The sequence below is a fragment of the Mytilus trossulus genome, chromosome 3 (assembly GCF_036588685.1).
Source record: "Mytilus trossulus isolate FHL-02 chromosome 3, PNRI_Mtr1.1.1.hap1, whole genome shotgun sequence".
Lineage (NCBI taxonomy): Eukaryota > Metazoa > Mollusca > Bivalvia > Mytilida > Mytilidae > Mytilus > Mytilus trossulus.
In genome coordinates, this window is record NC_086375.1 from 14,506,616 (window position 1) to 14,522,607 (window position 15,992).

The 15,992-nt window shown below is 31.4% G+C and overlaps 1 protein-coding gene across 3 annotated transcripts in view; it reads left to right on the forward strand.

Moving 5' to 3' along the window:
* Window positions 1-14,400, forward strand: part of LOC134710218 (serine/threonine-protein kinase PAK 5-like) — a 21,020-nt gene extending 6,620 nt beyond the window's left edge. For all 3 annotated transcript variants that reach the window (XM_063570463.1, XM_063570464.1, XM_063570465.1), the window contains exons 3-10: window positions 798-1,481; window positions 3,587-3,730; window positions 5,049-5,237; window positions 5,922-6,058; window positions 7,162-7,288; window positions 8,016-8,141; window positions 8,506-8,640; window positions 9,692-14,400. In XM_063570463.1, the coding sequence (XP_063426533.1) occupies window positions 798-1,481; window positions 3,587-3,730; window positions 5,049-5,237; window positions 5,922-6,058; window positions 7,162-7,288; window positions 8,016-8,141; window positions 8,506-8,640; window positions 9,692-9,853 (1,704 nt within the window). In that variant the 3' untranslated portion in view covers window positions 9,854-14,400. The remainder of the gene's footprint in view (window positions 1-797; window positions 1,482-3,586; window positions 3,731-5,048; window positions 5,238-5,921; window positions 6,059-7,161; window positions 7,289-8,015; window positions 8,142-8,505; window positions 8,641-9,691) is intronic.
* Window positions 14,401-15,992: the final 1,592 nt, after the last annotated feature.

Here is a 15,992-nt window from a genome sequence, read left to right on the forward strand (position 1 = left end):
ATCTGGCGGGACTGTTGCATTTGTCTGTCAAACTGGAGTAAAGATGAGGCAGCGTGCACCAAGTCCTCTTCAAACCACAAGAATTACATCATTATCATATCGTTAAAATTCTAAAATGATTCTGAGGCTAATGAATCATTTTTCGGATTATATAAGTCGGAAGTTTGAAATATTATATATGATACATTGTTATTTAACTTTTTAAAGAATCTCTCTCTCTTTGATATAAATTGAAAAAAATGTGTTTGAAATTATTTAAAGATGTCCAATTGGAAGAAATTTTACTACTTTTAACCCTTAGTTAAAAATAAATCTCTGCTGCAAAAGATAAGACAATGCATGTACATCACCATCTACAACTGGTATAGGAATAATTTTAACTATACATTTATATTACTTATTGTAGTTACAGTTTTATGTCATAGATTTTGTGGAATTGTTTACTTAAAAAATGCTATAATAAGTGATACCAGAAATATTCAAAATAAAAGAATATTCAATACATGTATTCAAGTTCTCGTCTTTTTTCAATTCTTGTGACAACATTGCCTGAAACCATGAAGATTACATGTTAATTTGATCTTATTTCCAGATTTTGTTTTCTTATTTCTTATCTTGATATTGAAAATGCTACACAATAACATGGATTCTTATAAAAACTGAAATATTAGATAAAATGCATTAAATAGTTGTGATTTGTTAAATAAAATATAAAAAAGTGTTATTCCAGTATTTTTTTTTTATTAAATACCAGGTTTAATGATATTATGAATCATATATATATATTTCTGTTTTAGACAATCATTGGTGAACAAAGACATATGAATGGATATAATCCTGATGTTAGGTCAGTAACTGTTGCACGTTCAAATTCATTACGCAGAGCAAGTCCTCCACAACAAAGACGTTATGTTCAAGAATATCCTCCTCTCCAGGAGGATGAGCCATCTCCTCATGATAGGTCATATCAAAGTAGAGGTGGTCCCCCTCAGTATGACCGAGACCAGGAGCGATTTAGGGGAGATCCACGGCAAGAGCCTAGAGATTATAACCGTTATCCAACAAATGACCCTCGAAGGGAAATGAGAGATCCTCGTGATAGACAGGATCCAAGGGACATTCACAGAGATCCAAGGGATCATCGAGACCATAGGGACCCTCGTGATTATAGGGAGTATCCTCCCGATCAAAGAGACGGACCTCCTTTCCGTGATGGGACATTGGACCGAAGATCTGAGGACCTTAACAGGAGTCATAATAGTTCATTTGATAATAGAGACATCCACCATCCAAAACACAATCAACCTCATTTTGATGGACGAGGTCCACAGTTTCCATATGATGATTATAAACAAAACAATCAGATGCCTATGAATGGAAATTCTATGCATCCTCCCGAAAGATCACCTCGTCATCACGGAGGACCAGATTCACCGCCTCATGGACCTCCTAAAAATGGAGCAGGATTACAGTATGATCGGGTAAGTTTCTATGACAAAGGAAAATTAAGAACTTGCCGATTGAATGTTGTCATTTATGACAAGTCAAGTACATGTATGATGAGGATTAGTGAGAGCTTTTTTTTTTTTTTTTTTTTTTATCAATACGGTATTGATTTACAATTTATGATGATTTAAGAATTAGGAACACCAAAAAAATTAATGTTCTTAGTTTGAATTAAAACCAATGAAAATGTTTTTGATATTATTTTGTAAGTTTTATTGGAAAATATAAGAAAATGAGAATGTTATTTGTTAACTTAAGAAGTAGAAAAAAGAAAAAACAACATTAAAATCAGAATAAAATTGTTCTTGGAATATGTATGCAAGATACAGGCCTTAAAAATCATATGGAAAAATAATACTGCTGTTAGATATAATTGTAGACTTAATTTTTTTTTGAATTATAAGAATGATTTGTTTAAAGCGAGTGTGTATATTTACATGTACATGTATGTTTAGTTTGCATGGTGTTTGAATGAACAAGAATGTGCTTATATGAACCTATTCCAAAAACCTTTACAATGCTTGCTTACCAATTCCATATTGTTAATTTATGATTAATTGATTGATTGTTGGTTGGTTATTAACGTCCATTGTTTTATATTTTAAGCGAGAAAACTGTTAATATGTCAAATGTATAAGCATATATAGGGGAATTTTAAAAAAAATGGCTATGACATCACAGCATACTTACATTGTATGTGATGGTTTGATTGGTGGTTTAACAAGTTTCAATTTAAATAAAGGCCAGGGGAGACAACTGTTTGAATAATTCAAACACTGTCTGTTAATAGCCCCACTTTGAAATGGCTTGAAATACAATATATTCACACGCTCATCTCATTATTGCATCATGTGTTATTTTGAATGAACAAACTTACCACCTTTAAATATTAAAAAAGCATATATATTTTATTCTTCATGCAAATATATAAACTATTCATTTCATACCAGTTTATTTGATAGGTTAACGTCATTTTATTTTATATAAGTGTGAAAAAATTGCAATTTTCTAATAAAATATGTATTAAAATTTAAATCTCATGAAAAAGTTGAATTAAAGCCGACTTATAATAATGGATTCCACATGTCATATGGTAATTGTTAAATCATCCATTGCTTTTTGTGCATAGTCAATAGACCTGTGTAAATTCTATCTAAATAGTATAATACATGAAATTGAACAGTAAATATACACTAGGATGTTTCAAGTGAAAATCACTCTTGATGTTGAATTTGGTGGTTGTGAGTGATTTTCTCTGAAATTTATCATACCGTATACGTATAGCTGTTTTTTTCGCAGGTGTAAAATTTCATGATTTTCATTGAATAAGGTATACGAAATATTTTGGCGGTTTTTATTTTGGTGGATTCAAAACTTTTATCAATACCTTTGCATGTGCTCTTTTAAATTGGTGGAATTTATTTTGGCAATTTTGTTCTATCCACAAAAATAAGCGAAAATTTATACCCCCTCGAAAATAACCCACTATACGTTACGATGTTGACAAATGCTATGAATACATGAATTCCAAATTAAATAAACAATTAATAAAAAATTAGTAAAACCTTGGTCTAATCCCCACACAGCAAAATTCAGAATAAGATCTAGATTTTACTCGCCCACCATTACTAACTTTTCATCAATTGCTCCTTAAGATGGATCCCCATGCATTTTACCTGGTGATGTTATTATAACAAACAAACAAAATTTTTGCATTTGAATTGTATGCATGTATTTAAGGGATATTTCATTGACATGAACATACAGGGTTGGCAAAAACCCAGGTTCTATGAGAATTGCCCAGCCCAGTGGGAAATACTGGGAAAACCCGGGTTTTACAGAACATTGGAGGGTAGGAAACTCCAAAAGGAAAACTCAAGTTAGATATGAGTTGTAGGAGATTTAGTGTTTTCATATACATATTACATTGTATATCCATTTGATGTATAAAATTATCTTGGTTGTGTTTTTTAAGTCCTGTTTTTACCCTCACATATTCATGTCAATGGAATAACCCTAAGTTATGATTTTCTTGGCCAAATATATATATATATCATGCTTATTGTTTGTTGTGTGTCAGGGTGGAGCCAAACCTTCCAACTTGCAAGTTTCACAGAATAATTATTCTCCGACACCAAAAATGCAGCCACCACCGAAATCCCCCAACAATACTGCACCGCCGCCTGGGTCCATACAGGAGCAGCAGAGGCTTTCACATGAGCAGGTATCACTATCATCTTCATTTAGACCAGAATCAAAAATATCAATGTTTGCCATAGTCCACACAAGATGATTCTTGAGATCATGTAGGGGTTTGTTTGTTTTTTTCCCCTGTAAACTATTTGAAAAGGTACGGGAAATATGTATATAAATGTGTAGATTTGAATACAAACAGTAATGATTTATTCCAAGAGACTATGGCAGCATTTTTATTTTGGCAATTTAGGGCACTTTGATTATTTGAACTCCTTAGATATATGGAGTTTGTAGTGATGTTCATTTTAGACCAAAAAAAGTCAGCGCTACACACTTTTCAAGTGTCATTTATCTGATTTTCCTATTTTACAGATAGGTTTTGTATATACATTTATTCTGAATTTTTTAATGCATAATTCTTAAGACTCTTGCATGATTAATACAAATTTAAAGTTTAACTGCAAGATACTAGATACATTGTAGTTTTAGTTTCATGAATATGTTTAGTCAGCCATTTTTGTATGATTTGCTTTTAAATAGAAAAGTGTTGTACATGTGTTTGTCTGTAAATGTTATTTGCCATTTAGAATGAAAAGAAATATGTGTGTCAGTGATCAAATTCCTTTATCAACCCTGTTCTATCCCTCTCTATTCAAATCCCTCTCCCCCTCCCCTTTTTCCTTTCTTCTATCAATAAATCATAAAAGCTTCATAATAATTTCACATCAAGCAAAGTGGTCAAATAAACAACAAATCACCAGTTTAAAGTCACTTACTTCTAGTTGATCTTAAACTGTACATCAGAAAAAAATATTAGCAACACAAAACAGACTCCGAGTTGTTCTATTGACCTGCCCTGCACCATATGGTAGATACAGAATTATTAGTTATGGTGCCTATTGGAATTGAAGAACCTGTTTATTTTTTTGAATTTTAAGTAGGAAACTGTCATTCAGCTTCTTACCAGAAAATATATAATCAATGAAATACTCTATTGAAGTGCAAGTCGACTGTGGATTCATTATTTTTCGTTGGATACCAATTTTCGTGGATTTTGTGAGTACAGGTGAAGCATGAATTTAAATGTTGAACGACTTACAAATTTTCCATAGGTTTGTATGCAGACTTTGTCAGAACTGGAAATTAAACATCCACAAACATGACAAAAGTGTAAGTTTTGTTCTATCCACGAAAATTGGTACCCACAAAAATAAATGAATCCACAGTATTTAAAATGTTATTTTATTGTGTAAGTTAAAAAAAAAAAAAATTTTGTTCCGAAACTTTTTTTTAAATATAGATCCTATTTATCTCTATATTACTTACTTAAACATTTGATATTTTAGTTCCGAGCAGCATTACAAATGGTGGTTAGTCCAGGCGATCCAAGAGATAACTTGGAAAACTTCATAAAAATAGGAGAGGGATCAACAGGCATTGTGTGTATATGTACATCTAAAACAACGGGTCAAAATGTCGCAGTGAAAAAGATGGATCTGCGGAAACAACAGAGGAGAGAGTTGTTATTTAATGAGGTACGCTCACTACTAGTATGCTCTATGGGTTTTGCTCATTGTTGAAGACTAGATGATAACCTATATATTTGTTTACCTCGTCATCATTTGGTATCTGGTAAAGAGTTGTCTCATTGGCACATGTACCACATGTGTTTTTCTTTTTATTTATAATAGTTGTACACTTAAACTAGACAAGTTAAATAATTTCCACTAGGGATTGTTTTTGTGACTATTATTAGTAAAAAAAAAAGTGTGACTATGATGAGCCATATGCATGAATATATCAAACTTGATAAGTATAAAAATACAGTTAGAAGTCCACTTATACTAATTGGAAAAATAAATAGTCACACTAATGAAGCATGATGAATTTCAAATAGTTTTGATTGATTGATTGTTGCTGTTTTAATGCTACTTTTAAACCTAAGTGCCCAGAGTAAACCACCTACTGTCAATAGGAAAAGTGACAATCATTGTCAATTAAGATTGTAATTAAGTGCACCCGCACAAGCTAGGTTCAAACTCACAAACTCTGTGTTGACTAATTATTACAGTAGTTGAACTACTTAGACCACTAGAGGCCATTGAGGCCCCTAAATTATGTTCACTCATGTTTTAGAATGCTGCCATAGGTATGATCATATTATATATTTGTAATGCATAAACAATTTTAATCCCCATTTCTGTTCTATTCTTTTTTAGGTTGTTATCATGAGGGATTATCACCATCCAAATATTGTAGATATGTACGACAGTTTCCTGGTTGGCGATGAATTATGGGTAGTAATGGAGTTCCTTGAAGGAGGAGCTCTAACTGATATTGTAGTCACACAGAACAGGTATATACACATAAAAACAAGTATGGCATAAACATCAAAGGGAATATATCCCTATATAAAAAAAAGAATCTTTACTCCCAGGCCAATTATATGTGTTTATTAACCTTGCTTTTAAGCACCCGCTGTGCCACACCTTGAATGGTTTGGGCATTTATTTTTTTCTTTTTCCAAGAAGATTGTTTACCAAAAAGTTATGGTCAAATCAACTTAAAACACACTCTCATTATGATGTGAACTATTAAAAAAGTACATGCCAGATTTCATGGTTCACTCATTAGGTTTAAAGTTTTTGTTTGGAGTAGTTAGCCCACTTAATTGTGGTCAAATCAACTTAAAAGTTATTACACATGTTCATAATGATATGATCATTAGACAGTATAATCCTAATCTTTTTGGTCAAGATTTTATGGATCACTATTCATGTAATATTGTTTTGTAAAAGATCATGAAGTTGTGGTCAACTTGAAAAACAGTACACATGTCCCTCTAATTCTTTGTCAATTTATCCCTTTCTGCACCCATTGTATAAAAATAATTTAATAAACGTGTGGTTCGTTTGATCGCAGTACTTCATTGGTTTAAATCCGATTATGACGTCAAATTTTCTTGCTTTCCTCTGAATTTCCTATTGTGACGGCATGAAAAAAGGCTACCATGCCTGATGACGTCACACAGATCATTCAAAAAGAAGGAATAAGTTGGCCTGCATAATGTTAGAAAATCATTAGAGAAACAGATTCCACCACCAAATCTTGTGTAATACGATATATATCCACTCTCGACAGTTAAATTTCAAATATTTAAAACACTCCGGCAAGCCTCGTGTTTTAAATTTGAAAATTTAACTGTCTCGAGTGGATAAATATCGTATTACACTCGATGCAGTGGTAGAATCTATATTTATTATTTGAACTTTTTATATGATAGCCAAATGAGAGGATGAACCTGCATCTCACTATTTACTTGTATATATATGCAGTATATAGTTGACTTTTCAAAACAACTTACATTTATTTCATTATGTTGTGAACCTTATGAAATATTTTCTTTATTAAGATTTTGAACTTTTTGATCATTTTAAATAACCTTATAATATTTTTTAGGATGGATGAACACCAGATTGCCACTGTGTGTAAAGCCTGTCTGAAAGCCTTAGATTTCCTACATAGAAATGGTGTTATACATAGAGATATTAAATCAGATTCAATATTACTGGCTCATGATGGAAGGGTAAATATACTATAGGATACTTTGAACATATAATTTCTTTATTTTAAAAACATGTGTTAACCATGTGAATAGAAAACTCTTACATTGCACATTTACATGAGTAAAAGTGTGTATAAAATGTTTTACCAGTCTGTCCAATTTCTTAAGAGTATAAAAATGCACTCATGGAAGTAAAAGAGGGGCAAAAGATACCAGAGAGACATTCAAACTCATAGATAAAAAATAAACTGACAACGCCATTGCTACAAAAGAAAAAGACAAACAGAAAAAACAATACTACACAAAACAACAAAGAAAAATAAAGACTGTAATATAGTATCTCAAAGGAACATGAAGTTATATAAGAAACACTATAAAATGATATTAACTTGTTATGAATTTTGTTTGTATGAAGAAATTTTCTGGAATTACCTTCATCATGTTCATCAGTAATGTACAAACTCAACCATTTAAAAACCAAGGAACATAAAACTTATGGCTATAATATTGATTCTGATACATATGACCTATTGATTTCATACAAACCTCACCATGCATCAATCACATTTGCACCAATGTATCAAACATTTTGATATATGATGAACTAAAATTATCCGACACTTTATGTACAAGAGTTCACTTATTACAAGTTTTACAATGAATCTAGTGTGCTATACTTTCTATTTGGCTTCTGGATGAATGTTGGTAATCATTTTAATCTTGATATTTAAACCTTTTTAATTTTCAGGTTAAATTATCTGATTTTGGTTTTTGTGCACAAGTCACGCCAGAACTACGCCAAAGAAAGTCATTGGTAGGAACACCTTATTGGATGGCTCCAGAGGTCATTTCAAGGTTACCGTATGGTCCTGAGGTAATTGAATCTATATACATTTGTCTCAGGAAATTTTTGTTATGATAGCAAAATAAGCAATAAGAGTAGACAAGTCTGACAGATAAGCAATCTATCTGTCTGTAGCACTATACTAATTTGAAAGTATACTAACCTTATAATGATTTCACAGTTCAGCTAGCAACCACCCTAGCCAAATATATTACCTTTACCTACACACTTGAGTCATTTTGCTGTAAAATCATTTTGGTAAAAGGTATGAATACCCTCAGTAGTCATGTTTCATATGGAAATACCTTTGCTTATAAGAAAAACATCTTTTATAAAATATAAAATTTTTAAAAAAATGTCAAAACTTAACTTGTACTTCTCTCTTCTGTTTCAGGTGGATATCTGGTCATTGGGTATAATGGTGATAGAAATGATAGATGGTGAACCACCATTTTTCAACGAGCCACCACTTCAAGCTATGCGTAGAATAAGAGATATGCCTCCACCAAAACTTAAGAATGGAAATCGGGTAAGTGCCTTATTGTTTTATTTAATTTGAATACAGCATTTATGAATTTTTAATATTGTAAGTTTTTTTTTAAATCAGGATATGTACAACAGTAGGCAATATCTTTTTTCTACACTGCAGTCTATGCCAAACTGTTTAAGAGTTTGTCTTTCCGAAAAAGAAATTTGATTTTTTTCTACAATATATTCAACCAAAAAATCCTAAAAATTCTGTTTGACTGAATGATTTTTTGTCCTGACATTTTGTCGGTCAGACAGAGTTTGGGATACACTGAAACTGCAGATCTTTTTTGATATAATAGTCAAAGATGTTTTGAACTTGTTTATATGTTTAAAAGAATAAACAGTAAATAAAGGAAAACTGAGAAAATAATGAGAATGAAAAAACAATATACACAGGTTTTTAAACACCAAGCAATACTGTGGATTCATTTATTTTCGTGGGTATCAGTTTTCGTGGATTGAGGGATACCAGCATTTTCGTGGGTATTTGATTTCAATGTTTTGCCAATACACCTTATCGCTAATCCCTGCTGACCTGGCCCCCTTGAACTTTTGACGCATACAACAATCACTTTTCCATTGTGGCGTCAGATATTTTGTTTTATGACATCAAAATTTTACGGGAACCTGTGTGATATCCAGTAATGGCGGACAAATAGCAATAAGGTGTATCTCTGCATGCAAAGCATATCCAAAATGTGTAATTTGTTGAACATTTGAATTTGTGGTATACCTGTACCCACAAAAACCATGAAAATTAGTATCCAAAGATTATAAAGAATCCACAGTACATCAGATGATCAGATATGTTGACATGATTACAAAATACTTGCATGGGTTTCTTTTGTGTGTTATTAGATATAAGAAGATGTGGTATGAGTTCTAATGAGACAACTCAAAGATATATGTACTGACTTTAGATCATTTTTCTTGATTGTTTGTGTTAGTTCATTTTGTCTCATGGATGTAATAAACATTTCTTCTTTAATCATGTCTTTTAAATTAGTATTTTACTGAATGAAGTTAAAGTAACTTTTCTGTTTCCATAGGTTTCACCAAGATTACAAGGTTTCTTAGAAAAAATGTTGGTGCGAGATCCTATGCAGAGAGCAACAGCATCCGAGTTATTAGAGCATCCATTCTTAAGAGGAGCAGAAAAACCGTCTTGCCTTGTGCCACTAATGAGAAGTTTCAGACATAGTCCATGCTGAGGGGAAAAAATATATAAATGATATTTAAGTGCTAGTTATACACGGATTGTGAAAGCATGGCATTCCACAGTAATCTGGATCATATATATCTGGATTGTTATTTCGTTGTTGAACAGACCATTGAATACGGACAGGCATATAGCACATATAAGGAAAGAAAAATTGGCAATGAATGATGGAACATAACAGACATGCAGCATGGAAGAACAGTGTTTACAGCAAAATTCTTATATCAAAAACTTCACACTTAAAAGATTTGATATGAGCTGGTATTTGTGATTTTGTAAGAATGTTTGACTCGCACACAAAGGTTGTATGGATTGTTAAGTTTTAAACTAGATTTGATGCTTATCATTTTAAAACATTTTCTTCAAGTTTAGAGAATTTATAAGAAATTATCAAAGTGTTGTGCATACTGTGTGAAAGGATGGGCATGTGATTGTTTACATTCATGAGAGTCATGAGTTTGTCCCTAGATAGTGTTTATTTATCATTGCCGTTAGGTTGTTTTGTTTGTTTAGTTAATTGCCGTGTAATAAATCATGTATTATTAATAGTCAAAATATCATGAATAATATAAAAGTAATAAGCCAGTTATGTATATTTTTTTGTTTTTGTTTTTTGCTATAAATGTGAATTATAGTCCATCTTAACATTATATACATGTACCATATATTGCATTTGCTGTAAGCTGAATGTGTTAAGTATCCATTCTTCATAGACAACTGAGAACTGAGACTGATTCACATTCCATACATTACCATGATATAATTCACTGTTTCAGAATCTAATGCATTCTGGGTAAAATTTTCAAAATCCTTCACCAAAACATTTTGATTGGTTCAAAATGTTCTAAACAAAAGAAATTCAACCAACGACTTAACATTATTTTCATTTTGGTGTATAAACAATGAGATTACCCATAGTCCTTTAGATTCTGAAAAGGCGAATTGACCCTTTTTTAACTTTTTTTTGAAGAATAGAATATTATTGAAATTAGTATAATTATTGTTAGACCACCAAGAAACAATGTATGGAGATACCTTATATTTACAATTTTAGAGGGTACCCCCCAATGTCACCATCGGACATTATATATTGAACAGGTTGTTGTTTGTATATTTCCATACATACATTTTTATACTGTCATGGGCATTGCTATAACTCGAAATAATGATCTGTGTTTTCAATACATGCAATCTTTACTGGAAATGAATGATAATTAGGGGTTCAGTAAAGGGAATCTTTACTAGAAATGAATGCTTATTAGGGTTTCAGTAAAGGGAATCTGTACTTACATTTACCATTGCTTTTATCATGTTATTAGCCGTAAAGGTATATATTGTTAACTTTTATATGATATTATATATATACAGACTTTATATAATGTACATATCAAACCCTATATATATGTTATATAGGAATGCATGGTTGTTCTCATATTTATAAATTTTAAATTATATTTTTCATCAAATAAATGGTTGTTTTTTTAAGAGTTTGAATTTATAACTTTTATATTTTAACGATAATTTCTGTGATTATTTGTAAATAAATAGAAACTAATAGTTTAGTGAGAGCTTGTAGAACAAATATTATTTTGAAATACTAACTTTTCTTTTTTTCTTTGTAGTATACGTTAAGCCTAACTATGGTTGCATTTATTTATTATTTATAAGAGTAAAACTTTTGATTTATTAAGAATATGTTTTCCTCAAATGTAAATGAAGTACCAGTTTCTCAAGCTTTCAAGAATTTTTCTAAGCATTGTACCAAGTTTGGTGATGGGTGATTTGGTCTCTGTTTTGGCAACAAGATTTTTTATTATTATACTGTCAAACACAGAAACAGGTCATTAAATCTCATTTATCACTTTGTTTAAGTAAGTTGAAGATTTTTTCTTTTCCTGCCATACTTTGTACCGCAAATAAGATTTTTTCTTATGCAGTTAGTTATTTGTAGCCATAAGAACAAATAGCATGGATTGAATTTGAAAGGGGAGGTCATTCATTGTAGTTCAACAAAATCATCAATTTCTGATCTTATTTCCCACAAGTCGAATTCCACAGCAAGTTTTTTTTTTTTTTTTTTTAAGTTTCCCTATTGAAATCTAGTGTAATAAACATATATTTTGATAAAACATGAATTATCGTTTATAAGAATGCCTGAAGAAATGAAATTTTATCTAATTAAATAATATCAAAACATTGTGAATTCATTTAAGCAAATGTTGTTTTTTTTATTTTAAGAATTATTGACAGTATTTTAAACATTCGATATAAACATTGATGCAGCCAGTTGTAAAATACATATATTGTATAATTTCATCTGTAATAAAAAATATGAATGTGGCATAATTTTCTAGCGTGATGCTCAATTCATTCCTTCAAATTATCAAACAGTGGCACTAACATTCATGTATCAAGAAATAAGTTTTAAATGATATATATATTGGCTGTAGGACATGTTTGTGTATGCGTGTGTGTGTGTGTAAACTTTTTGGTGCAAACTTTAGCATGACACGATAATTTTATACACAAGATGACAAATTAGTTGGCATTGCATTTATCTGTGGTGTGCCATATCATTTCATATCAAGATTTCAGTATTAAAAATCGTCATTTGTAGTACAAGACATCCATGCCCTTAGCAACGATATGTTTTGTTTAAACATTTTGTCCTTTTGAACAATAAACTTTGATAACACTTAAAAGGCATGTTGTCTGTCTTGGGGCAGAATTGTTCTTGTTAAAGCCATATCATTCGACTATCTAGATAGGACTAGGGGTTTACAGGCTTATTTTTGGTATTTTGAAAACAAATTTGAAGAAAAAGGTGGTATTCTAATTTTTCAACCCATGAAAATGTAAAACTTAAAGGTGATAGATTTAAAGAAAAAGTTCTAAAGTAGTGCAACACATAGTCATGTTACCTGAAAACTCTAGTTTGATTTCTTTTGTTACTTTGTCAATGCTTTTTAAAGGGACATACCAGATATATTATATTTGTTTTGACTAACTTGTATGTAAAAAAGATAAGAGATAATGAATGAAAAGGCAAAGTTTGGTCTATCTTATTTCAATTGAAGGTCAATGCTTGGCATGCCTCCATTTGCTTATGAAAACTGATTTTTTAAGATTGTCAGATGAATATTAAAATGGTGTTTACATGCTTTTTACAAAGCTTAAACTTGTATATTCTGTTTTACAAAATTCATAATTCTGTAACATTGCCGGTACTTAGAAATACTTGTCTCTCCATCAAAATATGTGTTTAAAAATCATTAAATCTGTTATTCATAATGTAGTGCCAAGTGATGCCTAGTTTTGCACACAAGAATATCAATTTACATTCTCACAGAATTAAAAAGTCATTTTATTTCATAGAAACTAAGTCAGTTAGAATAAAAACTTCAACCAGAAAGTTGAAAAAATTAAATTGTCATAAAACACGTCTATTTGTACAGGATTTTTTTCAAGAAACTTGTGGCTCTTTTCCCGAACAATCAAAGTATAAAAATACTTGTAAGGCATTATAGCATGTATGTATGACTTACAGTGTATTTTAATTGTGATATTATCAGTGAAAAGAATCGCAGGTACGGTTCCACATCCCTAGTTTATTTGTTTCATATTTTCACAATTTTTATATAGAAACATGTGAATTTTGGGATTGAATTTTTGCAGATCAATTAAAGGTGAAAATTAGATACCTGTATGCCTCAATTATTTACCAGCTAACCTGAAGTGATAGAACATTTTTCACATTCCATAGACAAATAGTTTTAAATATTGGTTTTCTAAACAATAGCATACATTCATCAATGGTAGTTTTGATATCAAATCAGTTTAATCATAAAATAAACTGAATAATGATTAAAAATGTCTATTTTACCACATCAAAGATGTGCCACATACTTTTGATAGTTGGACCACTTTTCTTCAGGCTTTTTTGAGAAGCCAGGTAGTTGCCAAAAAGGTTATAAATTATCCAAAATAAATAACCTTTCAAAATGTGTATTTTTCATCCTGGAAATTCAGATGCTTAGAAGGTTGCTTTGGGCACTAGAACATGAAACATTTCTTTTATGTATAAACTGGATTGTGAAAACAAATTATTTTATTAACACAACATATCATTTTATACACTTAAGATTATGAATATTTTAGATATTATTACACTTGATAACATAAGAAACTTTAGTTTTTTCTTTTCATGGAAAAATGTTAATTAATATAAATTTTATAAAAAAATATTGTGATATCAGGAAACTTATGTAAGGCATTAATTTTACAACAGGAAAAGACGTGTTTTTTATACCCAAAATATGAAATTACATTGAATAATCTAGAAATTTTCAATTTAAGGTGACACAGTATACTACTACTAGGAAAATTTATACATTCTGGATGAATAAGTTAATATTAACATACAGTAGTCTCTTTATGACTTGTACATTTTTGTAAATTCTTTTTATAATGCTGTAAATATATTGCTACTAAAACTTTACAGATTGGTAAAGGAAATAAAATAAAATATATCTTTTACATCAGTATATGTTGTTTGGTGTTATTAATATCATATAGAAATAAGGAGATGTGGTATGATTGCCTATGAGGCACCTTACAACCATAGTTCAAATGACATGAATGTTAACAGCTATACTGTACCATCTTCATATATTAATAAAGTCTCTACCATATAGTTTATAGCTGTGTCAATTCAAGTTAGAAACCAACAGCCTGATTTGTGAAAAAACTATAAACAAGAAACAAATATGACAGAAAAAAATCCAACAAACACTGAAGTAGATTGTAGACAGTGGGTAAACATGTTCCTGTGTATTCAACCCTCCCCATTCATTATAAGTGATGAGATAGATTAACAGTAGACCATACTGCTTCATTTGATGTCATGTTATAAGTAAATTATCATGACCAGACACAAATGTTGTGTCATCAGTTGGTTAGATATGCATTGGACCTGACACAGATGTGGTTCATTGGGCTGTTTGCTTTTCACTGGACCTGACACAGATGTGGTTTCATTGGGTTGTTTGCTTTTCACTGGACCTGACACAGATGTTGAGTAAGTCATTGGGTTGTTTGCTTTTCATTGGACCTGACACAGATGTTGAGTAAGTCATTGGGTTGTTTGCTTTTCATTGGACCTGACACAGATGTTGAGTAAGTCATTGGGTTGTATGCTTTTCATTGGACCTGACACAGATGTTGAGTAAGTCATTGGGTTGTTTGCTATTCATTGGACCTGACACTGATGTTGAGTAAGTCATTGGGTTGTTTGCTTTTTATTGGACCTGACACAGATGTTGAGTAAGTCATTGGGTTGTTTGCTTTTCATTGGACCTGACACAGATTTTGAGTAAGTCATTGTGTTGTTTGCTTTTCATTGGACCTGACACAGATGTTGAGTAAGTCATTGGGTTGTTTGCTTTTCACTGGACCTGACACAGATGTTGAGTAAGTCATTGGGTTGTTTGCTTTTCACTGGACCTGACACAGATGTTGAGTAAGTCATTGGGTTGTTTGCTTTTCATTGGACCTGACACAGATTTTGAGTAAGTCATTGGGTTGTTTGCTTTTCATTGGACCTGACACAGATGTTGAGTAAGTCATTGGGTTGTTTGCTTTTCATTGGACCTGACACAGATGTTGAGTAAGTCATTGGGCTGTTTGCTATTCATTGGACCTGACACAAAGTTGTATCATTACTTTAGTCTGTTTGCAATTCACTGGACCTTACACATATGTGGTGTCATTGGGCTGTTTGTTATTCACTGGACCTGACATATATGTGAGTCATTGGGCTGTTTGCTATTCACTGGACCTGACATGTATGTGGTGTCATTGGACTGTTTGCTATTCATTGGAATTTACACAGATGTGGTGTCAGTCTGTTTGCTATTCACTGGACCTGACATAGATGTTGAGTCAGTCTGTTTGCTATTCACTGGACCTGACATAGATGTTGAGTCAGTCTGTTTGCTATTCACCGCACCTGACATAGATGTGGTGTCACATGGCTGTTTGCTTTTCACTGGACCTGACACTATGTAGATATTGTGTCATTGGGCTGTTATTCACTAGACCAGACACAAGTGTTGTGTTATTAGTCTGTTTGC